This window comes from Haemaphysalis longicornis, unplaced genomic scaffold (genome assembly GCF_048455015.1).
Source record: "Haemaphysalis longicornis isolate Haplotype H1 unplaced genomic scaffold, Haemaphysalis longicornis Haplotype H1 scaffold_106, whole genome shotgun sequence".
In the NCBI taxonomy this organism is placed as follows: domain Eukaryota; kingdom Metazoa; phylum Arthropoda; class Arachnida; order Ixodida; family Ixodidae; genus Haemaphysalis; species Haemaphysalis longicornis.
In genome coordinates, this window is record NW_027526211.1 from 602,499 (window position 1) to 628,389 (window position 25,891).

At 44.9% G+C, this 25,891-nt stretch overlaps 2 protein-coding genes across 3 annotated transcripts in view; one reads left to right on the forward strand and one right to left on the reverse strand.

Annotated features, from left to right (window-relative positions):
• The window catches only part of LOC144160560 (serine palmitoyltransferase 1-like), a 35,816-nt gene extending 33,491 nt beyond the window's left edge, over window positions 1–2,325 (reverse strand). The window contains exons 1-2 of the mRNA XM_077691818.1: window positions 2,026–2,325; window positions 1,509–1,619 (exon numbers count right to left, since the gene is read on the reverse strand). Of these exons, the coding sequence (XP_077547944.1) occupies window positions 1,509–1,619; window positions 2,026–2,082 (168 nt within the window). The 5' untranslated portion in view covers window positions 2,083–2,325. The remainder of the gene's footprint in view (window positions 1–1,508; window positions 1,620–2,025) is intronic.
• A 795-nt stretch (window positions 2,326–3,120) lies between these two features.
• Window positions 3,121–24,283, forward strand: LOC144160561 (NSFL1 cofactor p47-like). 2 transcript variants are annotated; one of them, XM_077691819.1, is made up of 9 exons: window positions 3,121–3,281; window positions 7,195–7,349; window positions 8,716–8,802; window positions 11,368–11,448; window positions 13,589–13,891; window positions 17,322–17,459; window positions 18,934–19,071; window positions 20,803–20,862; window positions 23,942–24,283. In XM_077691819.1, the coding sequence occupies exons 1-9, from the start codon at window positions 3,174–3,176 to the stop codon at window positions 24,072–24,074; spliced, it is 1,203 nt and encodes a 400-aa protein (XP_077547945.1). In that variant the 5' UTR covers window positions 3,121–3,173; the 3' UTR covers window positions 24,075–24,283. The 2 variants fall into 2 exon arrangements, with proteins under 2 accessions (XP_077547945.1, XP_077547946.1); XM_077691820.1 differs by lacking the exon at window positions 8,716–8,802.
• The last annotated feature ends 1,608 nt before the right edge of the window (window positions 24,284–25,891 follow it).

Consider the following 25,891-nt stretch of genomic DNA (forward strand, 5'->3'; position numbering starts at 1 on the left):
ACACAACCCCTGTGTTTATCTTGCAAGACCGTTTCGCTACCGCCAAAAGTAGCGAAGCAGCGTGGGGCACAAGTTTTATTTTTATCAGCTTTTTTTTATTTATCGCATTATATCGCGCAGCGGCCCGAGGTCAATCCGGCCAAAAAACCCGCCCTGTTCTACTTTTATTTATCTTTCCAGTGGCATTCCTCACGCTGTGCGGGTCAAGTGATCTGAACGAAAAGTCAAACGCGCATTTGATATGCGCATGCGCTTCAATGGTTTCTCGTAAACAAAGTCATTCAGATGCAGTGGCAGGGGGTGTACCACTCTCAAGGAAACAGCACAGCAGACGACACTCATACAGCAGATAGCCCTGTGCGCGTGCGCGTACTCTCGCCTATTTCGCTGCTGAACACCGTGATAAGGCGCTGACATGCCGTTCGGTCGTCGCTCCCGCTATATTATTAAAAATTTGGGAGGCTGTACTCTTCGTGACATGGCATCGTTTGGGTTTATTAAAAAGTATCTTTTGGGTTCTATTCAGTGTGCAAATGTTTGAATGTTCTATTCTAAGCACTATGTATCGCGTGCCTTTTGTGGTGTGCTTGACAATACGTTTTTCTACGCTGAATCGCTGAATTGTAGAGGCTTTGTCAGGCATTCCGCCTACATCTCTACCCCACTCATGGATAGCAACCGTAGAAACTATTCTGAATAAGAAAAATGTCATTACAAGCAAATAACTCTCATGATGTGTGCATGAACAAATTCATACTTACAGGCATTTTACCATAGCTGTCAATTGGACAAAGCCGTAAAGCTCATCGATATCGCCAGTGTTTTGTTTTAGCCCATGACCCTACTTTAATACAGGGGCTGTAAATTCGCAGTAACACCCAGTTGTTGTCCTGGCTGTTTATCCAGCATGCCAACTTGAAAGTGCTGCATTTAGTACAAACCGTAGGGACCAACCAGTCATGAATGTGTAACTGCACAACTGCACATCATAGCAAAAGCAAGTTCGTTTACGCAGTTACGATAAAAGTCCAAGAATTTTGACTAGTGCAATCAGGTCAACAGAAAGCTTGGCTAGAGCAGTTGTATGTGCGCTCCAGCGCGAAAGCCTGCTCGTCTGAAACCCTACGGCAGCCCTCACCTCTCGCAAACAACAATTGGCAAATCGGGGTCGACACAGCGATTCAATGTGCCGCGGCCGGGATTTTAAAGCAGCGACCTTCCCACTGTCGCGCTTAACGACAAAACGAAAGCACCAACAAAAGCAGGTCACAACCGTTGCGCATGACATGTCGATCAACACACGTCGAGGTCGAATTCGCGGGCAAACGTAGCTCCGGCGCGCCTGTGCCGTCCGTCTCGTAAGAGCAGGCAAGAGATAAAAAAACAAATGGTAAGGAAAGAGACGAAGAGAACAAGCAGAACGAATGGTAATAGACGTGAACTTCGGCGTCGATCACACCGCGCGACAGCGCGAAACGTCGACGCACGCTTTCAACCTGCTTGCATACCTTCTCGGTAAGTTTCGACTTTCGGGCGTCGGCGGGTGTACTTTTGCGAAGCAGCAACCAGAGGACCCAGACGAACAGAAGCCCCTCCAAGGCAAGGTGATACACAGGAGCCTGCGAGAGAAAGAAAAGGATCTGTAACACTGACAACTTCTATTCATCTACTACTGGTACGACGGAGATCAGAAAACACGCACAATTCGTTCGTAGTTTCAGTTGGTTGAGTCATTATCACAGCTTGGAATGGAGATCGTGGGCTAGCTAAGCGCCCGCTCGGTCGACTACTTTTACTTTCTACCCACTTTGACCACTTTTCAAGTTGCCAAAGGCTTGGGAGCAGAACAGCTCACGTGCGCGAAATTGAAACCGTGCGCCAGAGCGCTGCCTTCGCTCTCGCAGTGGTCGCGCGATTCCGGAGAAATCAGCAGTCGTCCGAGCAGGCTATGACACAACTAGCCTTGTCGGTCACCGAACGTCCAGTGGAGATAAGACTAATACGTAAGATTAGACCGAAGCTTACCCGGAGGAAGGCTTCAAACATTTCGTAGAGCTCCCACGACACTGCTGTTACGGCCATCTTTACGTCGTCTGAATGGCTCGGTGGCTCACTTGCTGGACGAAGTTTGTGACGGCGGGAATTAGCTGGGTGGAATCGCGGAGTTTTTCGTGCGCAGCGCGTCAAACGGCGCGCTCTGCGAGAGGGTTACAGAGAGCCAATTATTCCAAACTTATCAACGCTTGAACCGCGTGCTATGCAGCACGACGGCGCCTCCCCAGAGTGGTCGGCCGGCAAACGCCGCTCCCTCGTGCGAGGGAGGAGAGGATGGCGTGGTGAGAGAAGTTACGACAAGCAACGTCAATGGCGATGACAGAGCTGTAGAGAGAGAGAGAGAGAGAGCGAAAGATGGAGCAAGAGCAAGAGAGAAGATATAAAAACTGGGCGTCAGATGAATCGCTCCCGTTGATTTCCCCTGCAGAATACGATTTCACCGCAGAGATTTTACGATTTCGGAGATAGATTGATGCGGGTGAAACAAGTAACTTGGCGTGTTTCCACTCGGTCTCAGCGTTCACGGTCAGAGACCTTCATACAAAGTGGTGTAGCGGTAAATGATACCAATGATACCACGGAGAATATCTCTGTAAATGATACAGTGTGGGAAAGACTCCACGCGATACAGTAAAGTCTTTACGAGACAGAGTGGGGCTTATCGCGTGGACACTCGTTTTTAATGTTTTGGTTGCGTACGGGGAACCTAGAGGCATTCAGCAAGAATGTTTGACCCGATTGAACCTTATGCGATGTTTCTCTTTAATCCCACAAATCTTGGAAGATTTGTGGAATATTACTTGCGTCCAGGAGCCTTTTGTTCTTGATTGTTAGGCTTTCCACACAAACAAAAACACAACAAATTGTTAAAGACAATTTTATTGCACAAAAATAAGCTATCATGCATCAATAATTATAATTTTCTTCTATATTATGTACATATAAACAAAAAAAATTTAAAGAAAAATGCTATCTTTAGTGACTTAAGCGCCACAATTGATTGCGGCGGTGAGCGCTTGCGAGCACGCCGCACGCAATAGTTGCGTCTAGAGTGCCACTACCTCCTTTTCAACCTAAGGTGACAGGTCAGTTTCTCTCGTTTTTTGCTCGGAATAAGCATGGCGGACAGTGAGCACTCCGATCTGATCGCCCAATTTTGCGGTGTCACCGGCGCAGACAGCTCCCGCGCCAAGCTATGTCTCGAATCCGCTGCGTGGAACCTTCAGGTGAGGGCCTACTCTTTGCCGAAAGACGAAATGGACCGAGCGCCGTAGAATTTTGCGCGCCCGATGAAAAGTATGAACGCGCAGAGCTCTTGCCAAAACTGCTCCGATTTCAGCGTGAGCTCTGACGCCCTAAACTTGTAGGTGTGACAGACAATTTAAGTAGTGAGTGCATAATATGGGCGCCTAAAGCTCCTCTAAGTGCAAACATAATTGGGCAGGGGGTCAGCAATTGTATTCGTTCCCCATTTTTCTGCACGAGCTTCGAGGAAAATTAGGAATGCGGAGGTTGTGTTGTACCGTATACACTTGCACGTATTGTTCCTCGTTGAATATAGGAAGGCGTGTTACAACGATTTGCGTCTTTCGTGACGTAAGCTCACGGCAAACGCGCGTCACCGTTCCGCATTCGCCGAGAGCGCTTGCCGGAATGCTGAATGCAGCGGTGTTTCGGAAACTCGAACGCCGCACGATCATACATAACTGCGATTAGCATAAATGCGTGCAACAGAAAACGTGCCTGCGTATTATTTGCACGGCTCGCAGTGTCATTTCAATTCAGTGCACCACGTCACTTTCGATGACTTTGTTTCAATGAGGTGTAAATAACTGGCACGTAGCCATGAATGGATTGTCAGCCAAATTCAGTCGTGGGGTCGCCGTTGCAAGTCGCCTGTTGTCTGCAACGAAAGATGTCAGTGTTATTGTCGTGTTAGTGGTCTTTTAATTTCTTCATTCGTTTTGAAACTTTTGTAGACGTGATTTCTAAGATCAAAATTGCGGAATCGCGCCCGACACCAATATTCACAAATCTCTAATTCAATTATACTGGTCAGAACTACCTGAATCAATGCAGTACGAAAAATCACCTTCCTGCCCTATGTTATGGCAGACATTGCAAAGCTAGCATTAATGATGCGACGTTTGTTGCAAAATGATACCCAAGCTTTCTGCACTGGCCATGGGAGGGGAGAGGGGCTGGGTGCAATTATTAAAGGCTTTACTTTACTAATGCAAATGTCATAGTACTGAACTGATTTTCCGCTACATTACAATTAAAATGTACCACGATGCATTTTTACATTCTAACAGCTCGTGAATTCGTTAGCAACCCATTTTAGTTTACTTTTCTCAGGCGCTCTGGAGCAAACAGGTTTTCGAGTGCGCTGTCAGCTCACCGTGAGAAGTTGAAAAACGTCCATTTTTAGTCTTGATGTCGAAAAAGTACCCCTGGTAAATTAGCTGGGCTATTATAATTAGTATTTCAAGCACGGGAAGTTCATTCAGCATGCAGAAAGCTGACTCTACTCTCAATAAGTATATTAACTAATTACAGTCATTTGTTAGAGTGAGTGCGATATGGGGTAGTAATTTACTGTACAATAAAATATGGTGTGGTCGTAGAAGTTGGAATAAAGGTTGTCCGGGAATCGTTCATTCGTTTGAACTGAACAGAGAGGCGTGCGGAGCATTTTGGGAGGAATGGTAGTGTTCATGAATATCAAGGTGTGGGCCCCTCTCTGGTGATGCCATAACCTTTATTGGGCTGCGCAGACAATGACTGGTTTCTCTATCATGCCCAAGATAGGAGGTCATTAAGCACACAAATAACAAATGCAGAGAACAAGGGCATAGGATGGCCATGCGTGCTGTACTGTGTCCTTGTTTTTTGTGGCTTTTATCACAACACATTTACGCCACTGTGCGAGCTTCTTTTACCCATTCTTGCTTGCTATGACGGCCAAGCGGCTGAGGAATTTGCTGCTTAATGTTCAGCCGTAACTTCTGTGTCCCATATCAGCAAAAGAACATAAACTGTGGCTATCCTGAACAAATTTCATCCTTCCACTTTGAAAGGGCGCTGAGGTGAATTTGTTAAACTTTTGCTGTATGATGAAGTTCCACCTGTGTAATCTGTGTTTCACTATTTATTGGAACAGCTTTGATGGCTAATTTTATGTGACACTTGTAAGATGAGAAAATGGCACGGAATTTAGCATCTGCCTTCCGAACCGCTCCAGTGACATCACCCTACTTTGCGTTGCTTGTTGATGCCATTGCCGATTCTGAAGATGTGGATTTTCTCCTATTTCGCAGTAAATGTAGGTTTTTTTTGTTCATGCAGTGTAATTACATGCTTCTAATTATTTAATTATTGTATTGTGTGGCCTGAAATTGTGCTTCCTATGTAGCTGACATCGGCAATTAAATGAGCACAGTTAAAGAGAAAACGATTCTTTCGAATGCAGCTTTCTTGTAAAAAAAAAAAGCGTGCAAATCGACCTGAAGAACCCATCACATTGCTTACAAAATCCAGGAATTGGTCTCATAAGGTAATTTGACAGTGCTTGTAAAGTCCCATTCACACTTGCGACGAAAGCAAGCGGAAGCGACGGGAATTTTGTCGCTTTGTCGTGCGACGGCAAAATGTGGTCCCGACCATTCCACAAAAACGACTGTCGCGTGGCAAAGCAATGAAATTCACGTCGCTTTCGTCGCAAGTGGGAACGGCCCTTAGGGTTTCAATTTCTTTCTGTGTTCTTTGTAATGACTCTATCGGGCTTTGTAATGACTCTATCGGGCTACTCAAGAACACCAAAACGTGTAATTTTGGGCAGTTCTACTTTTGTGCCTGTGGATTTCTCGCGTCTTTACTTGTATAATACACCAGGGTAAACTTACCCTTATCCCTTTCAGCCCCAAAATTGTCATTTCAAGCGAGAATTGTTTTTCTGCATGTTTTCATACAGTTTCGGACCTCAGAACCACAGGAATGAAAAATTAGGTGATAGTGCAAGTATTTATTCATTTACAGGCATAGCAATAATTAGGTCATTAGGCAATCAAAATTTTTCTTTCGAGTAGAAAGAAAAAAAAAAACTTCAATTTTCTTAGAAGCTCTGGCACCCTGAGCCTACAGGAAAAAAAAAAAGTTGGCAGTGCAAGTATTTAAAGATTAATAGACACTTTGACAAACCAGGATTTCAGTTTTCTCTACCCTACCTGTCACTATACCTTCTGTCCACTGGAGCTTCTTTTTCATAGCGTCCAGCTACACGAAAACACAACAGTGGTGATGTCAATCACAAGAAGCGTCCTTGAAGAACTCTTTCCCAGAAAACTAGCAGTTTTGGTTTTGTTCTCAAGGCGCTAGAGAATATTATGTGCAGTGTTGTCAAATGACGACACCAGGGTCGAAAGGGTCAAAGTGTTCCGATCAACGTAATTTATACCCCTGTCACACGGGCACTTTCAATCGCGATTGAAGTGAATCGCGATCGAGTTTTCGAGCGCGCTTGACACACTGCCGCTGCTACACGGCCCGTTTCAATCGCGATCGAGAAGTTGCACCGGTTGCACTTGTGTACGCCAGATGGCGCTAACAGTGTATTTGCGGCCGGCGTCTGGTAACTTCGCGCGGTCGTAGGTATGCGTAACTATGGAAATGTTACCGCACGCTTGTTTGGGTCAAGTTATTTGACACAATTTGTGGCATTAGTTGAAGTTTTCACCTTCTGTGTCATTACTGAGCGGGGACGAGAGTATCGTTGCTTTCGTTCGATCGCGCTTGGAAGCCTCGATCGCGCTCGAGAAACCAGGATTGAGTTCGAACGGGATCGAGCTCGATCGCGATTGAAACTGCCGTGTAGATTGCGCCCGATCCGGATTGAGCTCGATCCGGATCGACTCAATCGCGATTGAAAGTGCCGGTGTGACAGGGGTATTAGGCATTTTTTCTTCTTCCTCTTGTTTGGTGTGCACTTTGGTTCCACCAAATCTCCAAGATTGGTAAGCCAGTATTTTGTGGCGTGCTGCGACAGTGTCACAGCAATGGCCTTGACGGGTCATGAGAGCGTTTTTTCGCATGTGAGTTGGTCTTCGAGCTGACCTCGCTGCTCCTTCCTGCTCCCCACAGTTGGCGCTGGCCTCGTTCTACGAGGACCACGACGAGAGCATGGACCGCACCAGCTCTCGGGAACCATCTCCCGAGCCAGTCGAGCCGCCCAAAAGTCCCAAGCACGTCACCATCGCATCGGACAAGGGCAAGGCTCCGGCCCGGTCGAGTGGAAGGTGAGTGCGCATCACTGCTTGTGTTCTTCTGTCGAACTCTCTCAAATCGGCGATCGCTGACCGTGAACTGACTGAACCGCTGACCGGCGATCGCTGACCGTGGTCGTTTTAACGTGAAAGCGATAAATGGACCCATTGAGTGAAAATGCCGGCATTGGAAACCGTACAATGGCTCTTTAGGAAGCATTCCGTACCACCAGGTGTTGCGTAGCGCGAGATTAAACTCGGCAGTAGCTTGAGGTGGTTGTCTAGCCAGCACACTGCAAATGAAAGAACGGAATAATGTGGCTGAATGAGCGAACAGACAGGCAGATGAATTGCTCATCGCGCCGTCAGGTGTCCCACTTCGTGGTGGCAGGGATGGCCAGCACAGAGACGGCAGGTTGAAGTCATTCGAAAGCGTCAAGGTGGATTGCAAAGGAGAGCGTCTCAAGCAACAAGGTTACGAAGCCCTTCGACAATGTGAGCCAGTAGAGCTCAGGCAATCAACTGGACTTTCTTTCTTTCACATTTGCAGCCCATAAGAAGTGCCTGGGTGTTCTCAGATATCTTTATGAAACAGCGGTTGTTTCCATTAAGCTGTCGGTAAGGTGACATTGATGTAAGATGGTCGTTAGAGTAAGGCGAATCCTGAATGCGATGCGTGTCTACGTGTCAAAGGATGCTTGGTAAACTGAATGCTCAGACCACCTAAAAGGTGATCAGAGTATTTGGTCTTAACAAAGATGCTTTGGGCTGACAGCTTGTACATCCATTCCCAACGTGCAGTCTGGCGTGGTCTTCCATGTTTCCTTAGCAAAACCTTTTCTCTTCTCCCAACCCTGAAAGGTCAAAAAAGAGCTTCTTGTCTTTCTTATCTTTCGCATTAATGTAACATCTAAAGTCATATTTGAGCATGCAGGGCAATTTTCCGCAATTGCACTTGTATGAAGTTTCCCCATGCGCTTGTGTGAAGTTTCACATTGCCTGTAATTTTCTTGCCACACGAGACTAATGTTTGATGCTATTTAGAAATTCTCTCGCGCATTAGCTGTGATACTGTTTGCGCCTTCACTTCAGAGGCCAGTGTGTGATCTTGAAACGTACCTCTCTGCTTGTCTTGTGAGTAATGGACTCGTTGGGATCATCACCACCTGCTTGCGTAACGCTGACCTCCTCCTTTGTGCTAAACATTTATCATTTTGTGTACGTCATTGCTTCCTATCATTTTAAAAGTTTATCTTGTTCATTCCTGAAAATTATTTTGCACAACTAACCTAATTACTTGCTTGGCACGAGGACAGCTTCTAAATTATTAATTACGTTTGCTTCCTTTGAATTTTGTAGCTTCTTACACCGGTTACATTACGTATACTAATTGATCCAGGATCAAGGGGCTCGCAGACCTTGCCCGTGACGACAGCGGTACAGAGGAAGAAGGACAGGCCTTTTATGCGGGTGGCTCAGAGCGCAGGTATGTTTTGTCCCGGTCCCTCGTGACGCCGCTGTTTATCTTTGCATTCGAGCGCCGTTAAAGGGCCGTAAGGATAAAATACAACGTCCAATTTTGTGAAAGATGTAGCTTTTCGTAAATTACACAGCTCTACTCCAGCTGTGGAAGGCATTTTTAACTGAGAAAACCGAATACCCGTGCCACAGCACACAAAAAATGAATTAAATGCTTAATGCCTCCAGTTTTAATGTCATTAATTTGCTGCTACACACAAGAATCTAATGCCATTTGCTCTGTCATTTTTGGTTTAAGCAGTTATGCACAACTCGTTCATCTTCACGAATGCCTTAAATCTGGCTAATCTCGAACGCGATGGACTATGAAATGGAACCAACGAAACTCTCAGCACCAGAGTGTTGATGCAGAAATGTAGCTGAGTTTGGAAATATGATTTTTTGTGCCCTCTTGGCGGCAAAGTTCCGAAGAAGACGAAGTTCACTAAAACAGTGGCAAAAGAAAGCATCCTGTTACTCATCACTCTGAATACTTCAGATTTGACTACCGCTGGCAGGCGACGGCAGCTGCTGAAGCCACTTTTAGGAACAGCTCGCACCATTTTTTAGAAAATGCTACGTATTTCGCATAACGTGTTCTTTCACAAGAAACATTTTTAACCCTTGCAAGACGTTTTTCTCTACGTTGAAAACTTCTAAAATATGAGTGCATTTCTCTTTTTTGTCATTATCACCATCATGCCTAACAATAGAGAGTTTTAGCTGACCGTCTTTCACGGTCCGCTCCGCTCCGATAGCAAGCGGGAACGCCATTGCGCATGCGTGGCGCGCTTGTCTGCGAACTGCATTGGCTCCGGTTGCGCTGAGCGTGCCCCCGATACCGGAGCGGACCGTCGAAAACGGTTAGCTAAAACTCTCTAATGCCTTTGCGTTTTCGCATGTAGCACGCACGGTGTCTTAAGGCCTTAAACACCTAATGTCATTTTTCAAATACGTGTGGCACAGGTATTACTCAGCTCTTGTCCAGCTATGGAAGACATTTTTTTAACCGAGGAAACCTGAAAAATATTTTAAACTTTCAAATTTTGCGCTGCGCGGTGTCGGCAGTGGCGCAGTAGAGAGAAACGTTAAAAAACACGGTTGTCAGTGTGTGTGAACTGCACGTTAGCGTTCAAGTGATACAATCAAGCAGATCTAGAGGACCCACTACAATCACCCAGTTGTGTTTACAGTAGCCGACTGTTTTTTCGGACTTGCTGGATATTTTGGACTTCCCCAACAAACCGCCAGTTGTTTTATAGGAGTAATGATTTGTGGATTTTGCAGGCTGCTCTTTCATTCGGACTAATTTTCGTTCCCCTCCAGGTCCAAAAAATCCGCGAGTCATTGCTCCTATAAAGCAACTGGCGGTTTCTTGGGGAAGTCCAAAATATCCAGCAAGTCCGAAAAAACAGTCCCCTCCAGGTCTGAAAAATTCGTCGGCTACTGTATTGGCAATGGCTTAGGCCAGCAGCCACCAATCACAGAAACAAGACTTCGTGATGTTGTAGAAAAGCTGCCGAAAAGTGGCTAGGGAGTCACAAATGCTTCGAAGATCTGTTTTCTTTTGTATATAAAATATTCTTTTTTTTTTTAAGTTTGCAGTAACATTGCGGTCTTAGCATGGGGGCAAGCCAGGCGTTGTAATGAGTGAAAATGTATTTAGTCTTTCTGGCCCCTTGAAGTAAGTATGTGTGCACATGTGTGTGTGCAATTTAAGTTGCAGTAATTGAAAATTTATAGATACGTTTACGTACCATTGGAGGGAGTACCCAGAAGTAAAGGCTTTGCGTGATCCGGACACTTGTTATGGTGTCGAGGACTGATTATATAAATGACCCGTTCCTGTCATTTCTTGCTGACAAATTTTATCTTTGGTTTAGTGTTTTATTTTAGACTAACGCTTTTTTTTTTCAGTAATTTTTTTTTTTTGTATGGAGGGCTCTATTTTATATTTGAGAAGCATTGTAATGATAAATGTTATTGTGGAATGCTTGGAAGTTATAGCGACACACACAGGAAACACAAGCACCAAAATATGGATCCAAGTGGCCAAATTGCGCGGTTTCTTTTATGTGAATGGCATTATCGCATCGTTCAGCTACAGTAACAAAGTTTGGTTATTACTGAACCTTGTTACATTGCTGAAGTTTCTGAATGCCAAAGTTCCTGAATCCTGAAGCTGCTCATGTAGCCTGCACGAGGAACAACGTTTCATTTTGCATATTTGGGTTTGTGTTTCGGTGTTCGGGTTTTACTTCATCATATTTCTAGGTTTCACGTTTCAGTGCTAGTCACACTGAAAGATTGAAGAGAGGGGGCGAGAGGAATGCACCCTGGGGTACTCTAATCCTGTTAGTACCAGGTTTACACTCCTAAATGTCCTTCTTATTCTGCTGCCATGCTACCAGTCAAGCATAAAGAAAAGATGGTCTGCTGTGATTGCTGCATGTGTGTGGGTTGATCACTGCTGTGTTTTGCATGTCCCCGGCCCATGTGCTAGTGCTGAGGTTCCTTGACCCAATTGTCGCAGTGGTCAGCAGGTGTTGGGGCCGGGCAAGAAGCCCGACAGCAAGGAGAACTTCGTGGTCGAGGTGTTCAAGGCCGCCAAGAAGTAAGTCCTACTCAGTCCCGAGGCATGCTCACTGTTTTTTCTACGTGCGTGGTGTGTTGTTGGTGCTCTGTTGCGGGTTGTTGGTGAAGGCAGTGTTAGGAACTGATGAGAGTGCAACCAGCTTGAGCTTTGGGTTAACTGCTCAACCAGCGGATAAACATCATTCTGGCCAGCTGCAAGATGGCTAAAATGATGCTACTAACCGATGAGAGTGCTGCCGACCGATAAGGTGGCCTAAAATCAGAGAATGCGGTCAGCTCTGTATTGCCATTGCCATCGTCTTGTCAGCTGGTTGTGTGTTCACAGTGCTTGCCGAAACGAAATGCAAAGAAGGCGTGACCGTACTCAGTGTTGCATGCACTAGACAGTTTGGCATGTACCCCATTTAAATCCAATTCTTGGGTATGAAATGAATCTGGCGGTAACCAGTCTGTCCTCAAACTTTTCGGCATGTGTGTGCGGAACATGTTTGTAGCACAGGTCTCAAAGATAAGTGGTTCTGGCAGTCTTCAAGTTCTAAGGAATTGGGCCCAGGCTGCAGTGCTTTCAAGCAAGCATTCATGCTAGAGGCACGAATTATACTTGTGTGAGGCCGCGCGTACAAGGCCTACTGAGGACAGGCGACGGTGATGACGGGAGTCCTGACTCTAATGTCACATCCGTAAGTTTGGTGCAGTGGTGGCCAGTTGTGGCGACCCTCTGCTAGGTGCTGCGTTGGCTAGTGTGGTGTATTATCAAACAGTTTTAATAAAAATAGTGCGCACATGTGGAGATAAAAATTGGGTCACAAGAGACTCCAGCGGTGTATACCACACTATGAGGCAGAATTTGGGACAGGTGCAATTTCGTTGCAGTTTGCCTTTTAACGTTTTGTGGCTACTGACGAGGGCCGTGTGCAAAAAGAATTCTTTGTGGCTGGTTGATCGTGCTGTAACTGGAATAGCAGTTCGAGAAATAATATAGAGAAAGCCAACACTGCTTCCCCCAGACCCCTTAGCATATGATGTGTAAACCATGTAGTGGAATTGTCCAAAAATGGCAAGGACAACCCTTGACTTGATGTGTATGGAGGGTCACCTGGTGTGGAAATAAAACTACCCCAGTCGCTGTGGTCCACATTGCATGGTCCACGCTGAACATTGGCGAAAAGTGGGCAGGATCTGTGTACCCTGTTCTATACCAAGCTAGATAACTTTAAAGTGTAATGGAAGTTGCCTTTGTGCTGCATCGCCACAGCTGGCTGTGGTGATGAAAGTGTTAACGTTACTGCGAGTATCTTGAACGTGATGCGAGTCGTTTTCGGGATTTTTTGGGCTTAATCTCCTTATAAACTGCTGCACCAGTGAAAAATTATATGAGGAATAGCAGACGAGGCCATCTCCTTTCAAACCGTGTGTACGCGTCGACATCAAGGTCTGTTGCTTCAGTGGAGTGACACACTACATGTTCTATTGCCGTTCTGAACCCTTTGATGCCCAGTATTGCTCAGGGGCAACAACTCAAACAATATTTTTTTTTTCTCTCGCACTTTGTGGTATTTTCGACATTTAGCACCATCTATTGACAGACAAAAGATCCCAGACCTTCAAAAATTAGACAAGAGGGCAGCACGTATTTCCGCGCGCTAAAAAAAATTATTGTTTACGCATGTCAACTCGCGTCAAGCCCGGGTGGCTGAATAGGCTAGTGAAAGTTAACCGAAATAGTGCAATTTCGTTGTTATTACGAATGATAGCAATACAAACTTGACGATATTATCTTCACTTGAACCATAAACCATGGTTCAAGTGATACATGGAGAGCCAGTGCCCACTGTTTCCCAGTGCCCAGTGTGTCCTAGTGTCCGTCCTAATGAACCAGATTTTTTTCTGACTTCGTATTTGTGATGTCGGAAGTCCTTTTAGATCATGAAAAACTTCTCACACGCTGAAGCAAAATAACAAAGTTTTGGGCTTCAAAGGGTTGATTCGTACCCGAGTATAGGAATTAGCACCTGCTTTGTTGCTTGCCCATGTTGGTTCATTTCTGGAAGGTTTCCTTTCATGCATTTCATCCACACAGCAGGATTTTTTTTATTATTTTTAAACGATTAACTGTTGCCACTTTGAATCTCGAGTAAGTGCCGTTTTCCTATTGGCAGGCACGGTGCCCAGGTCTTGGAACCGGGCTCGGAGGAGGCTGCCCGCCACGGCGCTCACGGGGGTGGGGCCAGCTGGTTCCGGGGCACCGGATACCGGCTGGGCTGCATGTCCAACGATAGCCAGCCGGTGTCTGCGCCTTCGGCGGCCGAGGGATCTGCCGGCCGCAGCGGGGGGGCCGCGCTTCCGCCGCCTGTGTCGCGAGTGCTGAAGATGTGGCAGGACGGGTTCAGCATCGACGACGGGCCCCTGCACAACTACCAAGACCAGGAGAGCCAGGAGTTCCTCCAGGCCATCCGGCAGGGGTGAGAGCCCTCTCGCTCTCTTTTGCTGTCTCTCTGTCTGTCTTTCTGCGTGTGCGTGTATTCGTGCGTATGTGTAAATCTAGGAAAAGAGAAAACCCACAAAGAGTGTTGAGATGGTAGGAGCAAATAGCCGGAGACAAGGCAAGAACAATCGCAAAGATGTTTACTTACGTGTTGCAAAGAGACTTGCCAAAGTAAGTTTTACACCACTTTACTGCCTCTAATGTGATGTAAACCTTACTCTGATGAAGGCAAGTTCCTTTGCCGATACATGAGTAATCATCTTTATTGTTCTTGCCGTGTTCTTACTCATACTATATGTTTGTAGATATATCAGTGTGTCGAACTGAAAAAAATAAGAATTAGGTTACGGTTCAGGCTCAGGTAAATTAATTTTGTTCCGGTTCAGTTCCGGATCGGCTAAATCACGTATCGAACCGGTTTGGTGAGTTGTCAGTGAAGTGAGAAAATAGTGTTGAGTAGCTTAAGGCATCCGCAGAAACAAAATACAAGCAAAATTTAATACTGCTTTTTACACATAACGGCGGGGTAGTTTCAAAGACGTGTTTAACTCTTCTGGTACCGCCGGAAAAAGTTATAAAAAAGAGAGGTCTCGGCACAAATTTTTTATTCCATAAAGCAAAAGCACCATCTTGCTTCATCATATACCAAAATGCAGCTTATTATATGTTCTTTGATATACAATACCATGTTTTACTTAAACATTGCACAATGCACCATGAAAAAAAATCCAGAAGTAAGAAATTCGTAAAAAAAACTGCAGAAAAAGTAAAAAAAACGTAAATATGATAATCTAAAAAAATTTCAGGATGCGCAAAATGTGACACAATGCTTTGTTTCTTGATCGTAAAAGTTTGATGCAGCTAGGTGTAACTGTGGCTACGTCCGTCGCCCAGATACACGCCGGGCTCTCGTCTCGGCAAAAACTCGATTCGGTTCTGCGCTGGTGGCATGAGATCACCACCATAGGTGGTTGACACCCTAGCCAACAGATATAAACCAGCGATAAAATATATCGAGACCTACTTGAGAGCCAATTGAAACCGAAACCAACACTGACCTTCGAGTCCCACTTGGCGTTCCAGGCTGATCAAACACCCGAAACCGCACTCGAGCTGAATCTGAGCTCGTAAAGTCGCATTTCGACTCTTCACTGCGACTATCATCGTTAAATTCCACAGCGGAAGCTGAAGATGCGTGAGATGAGACAGACGTGGATATCTTATCGCACCCGCATGCTAGCATGGCACCATGTTTGTTTACATTCGAAACAACCGCCTGTCAGAAAGGAATATCTGATGCGTCGCTGCCTGGCGATAAAAAAGAAAATAGCACAAAAGGAAAAAAACAAGTTTTCAAACCATCTTCTAGATGTCGTCAGGTGTTCCATCGAATGTAAATTTGTATTCTGCAGGCGCATGGAAGCATCGATCATATGTGATCGATGGCCTGTGCGCGGTCCTGAAAGAGTTAAACAATTACTGCCCGATATAGGGGGAGGGGAGTATACGAAGTAGTGACAATCCGCGAGCCATTTTCTCGCCCATCCCTTAGGTCCCGTATGTTGTCCAGGGAATAAAAAAGTTTTTGTGTTTTTATGAGAGACGGGACAGGTGTGTCGGGTCGACATTTTTATTTTGGACGAAAAATTTGTATGTAGCTGCTTGTGCACAGGGAATAGGATACCTGAATTTAATTGGCAGGAAAAAAAATCTGAATTTGTAAAAAAAAATACCAAAACTGGCTCGGGTCACAGGTGCTTTGGACAAATCAGACGAAATTTTAAACTTTACGTCTGTAAAACTCTACTATTGCCGAGATTTCTTTGAAGTCGAGACATTGCGTAATCTTAAATGAGTTAACATAATTATTTGCTGTTTCCACGAGGAATTCTGTCTGATTAAAAATTACAAACATGATATATTTTCAAAACATTCCAAAATGTTGGGTCCTGTTTTTCTGCATCTAAACAAGGTATGGAGTTAAATTTTCTGATTATTCTTCACATCATTTTTCATCGTTCATGGCAATTTTATTTTATCCAGCAAAAATGGTTCAATTTGAAAAATGCTGCCCTGCTCGGGAATTTCGCTCTAATTTGAAAACATATGAAAAGGTCATCTTGGATTTTCGTCAAACTTTCACAAATCGGAGCCGAGGTTGTTCTTTATCACGTGACTCAAAAATGTGTTGCATTTCATGTAGTTTTCTTGGTACAAAGCCAAGATATGACCTTGACAGCTGTACGGTAGTGACATACTAGAGTGAGTTGTAACAAACTCCTAATGTCAACGTAAAGTGAGAAATGCCCAACGTAAACTTGTCCATCCTACACGTCCTGAGAGTTATACCAGGCATTATACGGGGTGATGACTAGTTTGCTTTTCCGAAAGGTCGAACAAAGTAAGGGACGTCGAGAGTAAAACCTGCCTCATTCTTTTGCCCTTATTTGATGGCTGAGGGGAGCGAGGAAAAGCACAAACTATAGTATGAATTATGCACAAAATAATTTCAAAGTTATCGGCCTTCTTTTTTCTTTTCTTTTTTTTTTTTTTCCTGGCAGCACACTTCAAAATTATACGTCTGTTATGAGGCACACCATATATTGCAGGGCAGCAGAAAAATTTTGACCACCTGGGAATCCTTGAAGGGGCCATGAAGACAAAATACAAGTTTGTTTTGTTTTATTCGAAAGATTAAGTGTTTTACAGTGCCCATAGCGCTTGTCCGGCAGCAAACGATGCTTTATTCACCGAGAATTAAACAGTTAAGCCAAAATTTCGATTCTCCCACTGCATCAGGTGTTTTGTGACGTCAACGATGGCGGTTCCAGTTCGGGTTCAGCTCTGGCAAAAATACTGGTTCAGTTTCGGTTTGCAGTTTAGTTTGGTTCGGGTTCAACACCCTGGTATATATTTATATTCTGCGGTATTCTGCACTGCCAGCATCTTGAAAAAACTTCTGTAACCATTGTGGTGGCTCGGTGGATAAGGCATTGTTCGGCTGGACCCAAGAACGTGGGTTTGATCCCGGCCACAATGGCCGCTTTTCAGATGGAGGTGAAAAGAGAAAATGCGCGTGTTTCGAGATTTTGGCACGCGGTAAGGATGCCCAGGAGGGTCAAAATTAATCCGGAGCCCTCCACTGCGGTGCGTCTCATAGCCCAGGTGTAAGTTCGGCGTGTTAATGCCTCCGCCCCCTACACTAACACCCAAAAAAAAAAGGAAACAGTTATGCAGGCCGCACAGCTTGTTTGCTATTTGTTGTTTTTTGCTTGAGCCTAGTAAGAAGTGGATGGACGAGCAGTCGTGAAACGCAATCCACCGCTCAGATTTAAGACGGGAGGTCGAGGCAGTCAGCATCAGCTGCGTGCAAGGAAGGCAGTAACCCGTCTCTGTGGCCTGTGCAGGGAGATCCCCCGGGAGCTTCTGCAGGAGGCGGAAGGGGCCGAGGTGAACCTGAACATGGAGGACCACCGGCACGAGCAGTTTGTGGCCCCCGCCCGCGCCAGGCTGGCCTTCGTGGGCGAGGGGCACCGGCTGGGCAGGTGAGTCCACTAAAGCACACTAGGTTGAATGTAACTTGGGGAGACGCATTAGCTCGCAGCTGCGGTGTTCTCGACTAAGCCTAACGTGATGCCTAAGGTAAGCCTAACGTTAGGCTTAATCCAATTAAAGGCACCCTGCACGAGACAGGGACCGCTGTGGGCGCAGAACTTTTCCCAATAAAGTTGCCTGTGGCACACACTAGGGCATCGACAAGGGAGTGGTGATTTCTTGTCCTGTTACCACCCACTGCCTGCAGCGTACCGTGCCGATGGTCTACGGGACTGACACCGAGACAAAGTGTAAAGAATGCCTTGATGAATGCATCGATTCCTCCCTGCCTTTTGTACTGTTTACAGACAATCTGTTCGTCGGCTTCAATATCAAAGTCTTGTCGCTTGCGTCGCTGAAACTGTTCGTTCGTCTCGGCTTTTATGACATTGCTAAGAGCCTTCTGTGTGTGGGCGCCCGTGGCTTCCGTCGTGATAATCATGGCTATGACTCTTGGTACCTCGATCAGGGCGGCGACGCTTACGTGAATTGAATGCTGGGACAGAGGTCTCACAAAGGAAATGATGCCCTGAACCACCAGGATATAGAAAATAGCGCTGCTGCTTGTGCGGCAAACCAGCACAATGCGCCTAGAACATACCATGAGGCCTAACCCAGAGTTACATCACAGCTGCGGTCATCTTAAGCCCACCAGAGGGCTAATATAAGCCTTATATCAGGCCTAATGTAAGTGTAACATTAGGCCCAATGTGAGCTCAGCTGGTTAGCGATTTGGAACCGCAAAATTATGTGGGTCAAATAGCCACATGAGTTGGAGCAAAAGTGAACAGTATATCTTTCTAGCACTTTTTTTAATCTCAAAAGAAAAAGTATAAAGAGGGAAGGTGTCCCGCCACAGATGTATGCACATTTAATTAGGAAGACCGTCTAATTCTGGATTTGCCGGAATTAAACATTGTATTTTGTGAGGCCTTCTTTCTTTTAGCTAGCCCATAAGCACTTTGCTTCGGTGAACCAAAGTTGTCACCATAAGCATTAAAATTGAGGCATCAAGTACCCTCTCACCTGGCAAAGCTACACCTTGTGTTGGGCAAGCTTTTTATCTGTATTTACATGCTAATATGGCACTGATATATTATTCTAACAATGCTATTACCAAAGAAGCATTTGGCAACCTTCTTCGCGAAAAAATTGTATTACGCTTTGTTTCTCTCCTTTGAAAACAGGGCACTAAGCTCAGCCAGCCTTCAGTCAATTTTGGGCCTAAATTGTGGCTGGCTGCAAGCAGAAAATTTGTTCATTACTTATGCATGTACATCATGTTACTAAATTCCAAGGTAACTTTGCGGTGTGTTCTTGAGTTGCGATATCTCGTAGGGGTTCCTCCCACTCTGCGGGTGCAAGTGTTCATCATTTGTGGGGGTGCGTTCGTTCAGCGCGTGCATTGCGTCGTTTCCGATGCAGTGTGACACCGACGCTGAGCCGACCGGTGGTGCCGACGCCTCCCCGGGAGCACACGGAGAAGAACGCCAAGGAGGGGGTCCACCTGAACGAAGCCCTCCCCACGACTAACATCCAGATACGCCTCTCCGACGGAACCAAGTATGGCTTCCGAATGACAAACGCCTGGTCTCTCTTCCACTTGACTGTTCAGAACAGTCCTGGGCTGCACAGAACTGCGCTCGCAATAGAAATATAAATTTACGGCACCGCTCCGGGTGCCGTAAATTTGAACAGTCCAAAATGATGCATAAAAGACCTAGCTTTCTCACGAATATGCATTTGAAAACAAAAAAAAAAAGAAAAGAGGGGTGTTCATGCAATCTAATCCAGCTTTCTTCTGCGCGAGCCATGTGTGTTGGAGTTGTGTGGAAGAAAGATTATGACAGGTGAACGTATCAATAATTGGGTTGAATTGAACTCTGGCTTCGCCGTGTTTGTGAGTGCAGAAAACAGGAGGGCGTGGTTCCAAAATTTCGTCTTCCACACATCCAGGGTGGAAGCACTTGATCTGCTGGCAGGTCTGCTTCCGAGTGTCCGTGGGAGGCATTTTGGAATAGTGGGCAGTGGACTCCCATCGTCCCTTTAAGGGACCGCAAAGGCAGGGTAAAAATTTGGTTCATTCAAAAGACTGCATTGGCCCAGTAACAACGGTGTTAATTTTTGTGCGAAAACATTTAACAACTGAGCCAAATGTGAAGGCATGGTGAGGCTAGTGATTCTGGTGACACTCTTTTGCAGGGGCCTTGCCGTATTTTCGCGCGTATAACCCGCCCCTGCATATAACTCGCACCCTCACTTTCCGTTAATGAATTTAAAAAAATACCCCCGCGTATTGCCCGCATATTTTATACATAAACGGAGGATGGACCAAAGCTACTACTCAAGCAGCATTACACATTTGCTTATGCAAAAGAACTTAACCAGCTGACTACATAACTAGATGACTTGCCGTGTACATTTTTTCAGGTTGGTATATTGTTGAGCTGTGTGTGCAAAATAAGCACTGTCAGTGGGATAACAGTGGCTTAGTCACTATTACTGCTGTAGGGGCATCACGACCCAACACATTTCAGTAAAGCTACACCAAAGAAATTACCTCGCAGATAATCTGCACCTCTACTTCACCTCTGAAATTTTCGCATTTTTGATGCGGATTATACGCGCAAAAATACGGCATGATGTCAGAGGGACTTGTTTATGCGATGGAGAGCCGCGGAACAATGCCACGGCCAAGAAATATCACTGTGCAATTATCCTGGTGCCTCAAGTTCCGTTTGAACGTGTCACTTGAATGCTGACATAATTTAGCAGACTGGCAACTGTTTTTAGTATTTCAGTTATCGTGTCACTACTGACATTGTGTTGTGCAAAATCAGGAAATTCTTCACGTTTCTGTTTTCGGTTAAAAGATCCTTTTTGGGGCAGGAATGTGGTTCTGAACTGAGGAGGTGGGTGTGGTGGGGGCTGTAAATATTTTAACTGGCTTCGATATTTGCTACATTATTAAACTCATTAAACCAGTCTTCACTTTTTTGCATACTTAACCCAGTAACACCATGTGGCAATTAATTTCCTGGCTGTAACAGCATTTATTATACATGGGCTTGACTGCATAGTGCAAGGGCCCCATCGAGGATCGAGGAATGGATTCCAAATTGAAACCACTTATGGAGGCTCACAACTCTTAGTTAATAATTCTTGAAAATGAGCCCATCCTGCTGGTAGTGACTGTCATGCAGGACCGTTGTGTGTGATGCTGCTAACTTTGTGACATTCGCCTGTAGGCAAAAGAGGAACATATTTTTACCTTCTTTCTTATTTTTTTTCCAGGCTGGTTGCACAGATGAACCACACTCATACGGTTGGCGACATCCGGAAGTACATTGTGACGTATCCTTTTTTTAGTGGTTAAAAGTACACCTGTAAGGACCTCCCTTTCTGAACAAGTCGTGCTGCTTGCTTGGAAAGAGGGGGGGACACTGGTCTTGAGGACCATAAATTTGCCAAAAGAACAATTTTCGGCATAAACTTTATTTGCAGTCTGCAGGACCCAGAGAATGTACCTGCAAAATATTATATCTGTACCATAAGTATTCACAACACTGTCGCCCTTTGAAGTTGCCTAAATGACAATTTTTCCCTATGTTTTCGAAACTTCGTGCTCTGTTCTCTCTGAACCAATTTTTTTCCCATGAGGTCAGCTGTCGGGTACAATATCTCGGGATTTACTGGTCAGGCTTGTATCATTTTTGCTGCCTTTGAAAGCATATGAACGGAACAGTGCAATAAAACCACAAAAATATGGAAGTTCTTTTTGCTAGCACAAAATATTATGCAGTCAAGTTTACCAAAAATTGGTAATTGATGACCTGACATTTCTTAAGTTTACGGCGTTTGCAGAAACAATGCTAAAATCACTGCTGTGGTATAGTTGCACTCCCGGTCCTTCCAGAGCATAAAGGGATAAAAGCTATTCGAGTATTTCGTAGGTAGATAATGAAAAAGTTGCCAGAAACCGGGTGGCATAACATGTTGCACAACTCTGAACTGTGCTCGGGATGTAAAATACACCTCATGTATTAATCTCAAGCACATAGGTTAAAAAATTACAAAAATGTCCTCAAGACCAGTGTCCCCCCCTTAATTAACCTTCTTTCATTGGTTCTGTAAGCATTCTCATGAGGCAACAATGGTAGTTGTCAGCGGAGTACTTAATTGTTTAATATAAGTGCCCATCTTACAGCTGATCACTTTGTCTTACTCCTGCAGTGTGCGGTAATAATGCTCACGCAATAGCAGTGTTTTTAATCCACTTTTACACTCAGGTTCGAACATGCCGTGAAGGTCAGCTATTGAGGTTATTAACTCTTTCGTTACCGCGGGAAATTGACCAATGTTTTAGGGGTCTAGGAAAGCTTTTTTTTTGTGTGCTAAACGTATTGGTTAGGCACATATTGCAATGACATAAAATGCAGTCGATTCATTGCCCTTTTCAACGACACCAATTTTTTGTATTTGTTTTTAAAATAATGAGGCGAAAAAAATGATCAAATTCAAAATTTTTGTCCTTGCATCGAAGAAAATGGAAAAAAGGAAGTTGTGTATAACAAACCACTAGTAGTAGAAAAAATTTAGAATATAAATTTTCTAGGTAAGCATATTAAAAACCCGTCCTAGAAAAAAAAATGAGTTACACGGGACAATTGTGAGATATAGAAAAATGTTAGCACGCATAGTGCCCGCATCTTGTGGTGAAGCCATTTCACCACAAGATTTCACCATATCAAAATGCGAAATTTTTGATGGTTGTCTGGAAGAAATCTGGTAGTTTGACATTATTAGAGGTACCAGTTAGTCCCCGCGTGATGTAAAAACTCTTTGTCAATGATTGTGGCCAGCACAAGATTCAGGGCAAGCAAGCGATGGGAAGAAATCCACTTGAAGTTGAAAACCAAACTCTGTAATGGATGCTTGTTGATGTTGTGATCATTGAGTTTATCATCATCTTCTGGCTCTCGCTATGGTAGTCCTGCTTGAGGGGAAAAGGTTGGATGCGCTACAATCGTGCCCAGCAAGCTTTCACCAAGCAGCTGTCGTGCTATGAAGAGAGCTCAGCACTGCAAGCCTCCTACATTGCAGCACCATCTAACATTTCTGAAAAGAAACAATGAAAAGCATGTTGGAGGCTTCCACAAAATATACAGTTGTGCTAAGAAGGAACACTAGACCTCCGGATATACCCTCGTACAGAAATGAAACTGGCTGGTGAAATAGCTGGCAATGTTCAAGGCTGATTGGAAGCGCTCTCCTTCTCTGAACTGATATCTGCTGATGGCTTGGTGTTATTTTTTTACTTTCAGCTGAAGCTGTTATCGCAAAAGTAAAGATTGAGTGTGGTGAAATCACAAGCGGCATGTTTTTTCGAGACAGAAGCGGGCCTTGGCAAGTCAGCTTGCAGTTGGGTGACTGTCAAGTAGCGCCAAATATGAATTTCGCAATGCAAAAACGAAACCGAAATTGCTGGAAACTGGCTGAAAATGCCAGGTCCACTTATTAGACATGTGGGGGACAAAGCTGACAACATAATTTGGTATTTGACTTGCTGGGAGCCTTTTGATTAAAAAAAAAATTGATGGTAATGCAGCATAACCACGAGTGGCATGCTTTTTTTTTGTCAAGTGCAGCAGCCACGCCCCCTTTTGCAAAAACACACACACATAAGCTGACAAAAACTGCCATCAAAAATCTGTGTCGCTGGAGCGAGAAAAATTAAACTGATTCAAAAACTGCAGTGCTTAGACTAACCACTGGGGCACATTAGGTGTACAGAAATGACTACAACATGTCAAAATCGGCAACATAAAGCCTCGTTCACCGGTGATCGATTTGAATAGGCGTGGATGGACAATGGAAAAAAAATGGACGATGTCTAGGGTTATTTCTATATTTAACACATGCAAAGCGCTGTTTAGATTTGGTGTTTCTAATGGGCTTTCACAGGTAAAATATCTTTCTGTGATGTGTACTAGCAAGAAAGACATTATTGTTAGACTTGTGCAACAGGAGGAAAAAAAACATTAAAACCACGTGCATGCAATAGGTGTACCATTGCATAAAAAAGGATTAGCAGTTTTAGGGATGTTAAACCCAAGCCTGATGTTTTTTTTTTTTTTTTTTTTGATTGCAAAATTTGGTTGATCTTGTGCCACATAAATACATCCCCCTGTGCAGTGTGGATACCAAGGACTCCTCTTCTATATTAGGCGGCTACTAAAGTTGTTGAAATGGCTGTGACAACTAAAGTTGTCAAAATGGCTTGTGAAAACTTGTAAAGCTTTCAGGAAAAAAAAAAAGAAAAAAAAAGGTCCTCCAGTAAAGAATGCATACTGTATTGTGCATTGGGGGTATCCTGCGATTGGTGCGGGCGGGTTTCCCCCTTTTTTTCTCCTTGACTCTCTCAACAACCCAGCGCCCGGCCTGAGTATGAAGCAGCGACCTTCATCCTGCTGACAACCTTCCCGCACAAGGAGCTGACGGACGACAAGGCGACGCTGAAAGACGCCAACCTGCTGAACGCGGTCATTGTGCAGCGCCTCAAGTGACCGCCATGCCAGCCGTTAGCCACAGATGTACAGCCGCCTCTCACTGCCTCCTCCGGCCGGGTCAGGGGGGGCTAAACAACCAAAACAAAGAAAGGGAACAGTGGGGGGGACAGGGTTACACCTTGAGGGACGCCGTCAAATTTTTGGGGCACTGTTGGCCACCACCGCCACTTATAGGTTGCTTAATAAAGGTGTCACGTTTATACGCATTTCTACACATGCCTGCTACAAATGAAGCTGCGTCTTGAGTACGTCAGTGCACAATAAAAATTGAACACCTTAATTGTGCTGGAATTTAAAAAGACAGCCTACCGCTTTTTGTAAAGTGCACGTCCTCTAGCTCATTGAAAATCAGTGTTCTCAGCCACACGAAATTTTTAAATAGGCAGAAATAATTTTAATTTGTTACTATCTAAAAGGTGGCACAATGTAGTGATAAAACATGACACTGCTGTTCATACGAAAACTACTCTTTTTCAGTTCCAGTGAGATTCAAAAACCGCATAAAGGAATAGGAAAGACTCCACGTTATTGTTGTTTTGCCTGGGGACAAGCTTTTAAACACCTTCTTGCATCTTGCGTACAGTTAAAAAAGTGTTGTTCTTCGTGGCTGCCAGCATTCGTTTTGGTAGACGTAAAATTTCCCTTCTTAAAATTCTAGGGCCCTGTCAGAAAACCATTTCGTTAAAGCGTTTTAAGTCATGCCCATTCATTTGAAGTAGAGTGCACATAGTACTCCACAAAGGTTGGTTCCAGGCTGTCCCTTGAAGCGGTATACAAAATACGTAGGTGCTTCCAGGCCAATGAGTTTTTACTACGGCAGCATGGTTTTATAGTTTTTTTATCGGAACTGCCCTGATTGATCTACATAAATAAGAAAGGGCAATGTACATTTTAAACTGACGTCTTCACCACGAGTTATTGGGTTTCACCTTTCAAATTGTGCATTCCTCTACTGCCATTGCTGCAAGCCGAGTCTTTTCCCCTTCATTTTAGATGCACTTTGTCAGAACTGTCCTCAACAATTCAACCCTTGCACCAACAAAGTATTCTTACGTCCCCAGCAAATGCCTCTGGGACTATACTAAGCAATCCTCAATTAGAAAAAATTCTAAAGGTTTAGCCCAGCACCAACGATGGTTTCGAGGTAGCGATTTGCAACATTAGTCAGGCAGTAAAACCCAGAGGTGTCGAAATATACCTCCAAAGCACTCTCGTAACAACCTAGAAACACGTACTTCCACCCTAAAGTCCCGTCACGGCCATTCGCGCTTACAAGCTGACTTCAGATGTACTCGCCCCACTAGAGATGGCACTTTTGGGTTCCGACAGTCAAAGAAGGCCCAACCAAGTGAACCATCTGCTGAGCCCCATGGGCTCTTCCAGATGTTGCCCCCACTGCACCTCTAAAATCAGTTTCACACGGTACACTTATCAACAGCACCTTTAGAAGCTAAGTAGTTCCCACCTCCTTAGTGAGACAAATATAATAGGGATGCCAATGTTGGGGACCGTGCTGTTGGTCAGGCCTGACACTGTTCGGACGACTGAGACGTCAGCATCACCACTATTCCTAATCTTGGCCACATCACGCCCTTAGAGGGTGAGCTCCATGCTAACATTGGTGCACTGAACCACATCAACTTCAGTGCCTCACACACACATTATATCCCATTCTAAAATCAGTACAAGCAAGGCACTTCCGGTGCGATGCGGAATGTTAACATGGCTTGCCACTCCCTCTCCCCTCCCCTAAACAATTGGCGGATCCAGAGGGGGGGGGGGGATCCGGATGACCCCCCCTCCTTAATTTTGGA

Excerpts from the sequence above, each read along its gene's own strand:
- LOC144160561 (XM_077691819.1), top strand. The coding sequence starts at position 3,174 with ATGGCGGACAGTGAGCACTCCGATCTGATCGCCCAATTTTGCGGTGTC. Across the intron at positions 13,892-17,321 it reads CTCCAGGCCATCCGGCAGGG|GGAGATCCCCCGGGAGCTTC; the intron begins GTGAGAGCCCTC and ends TGGCCTGTGCAG. Across the intron at positions 19,072-20,802 it reads CGCCTCTCCGACGGAACCAA|GCTGGTTGCACAGATGAACC; the intron begins GTATGGCTTCCG and ends TTTTTTTTCCAG.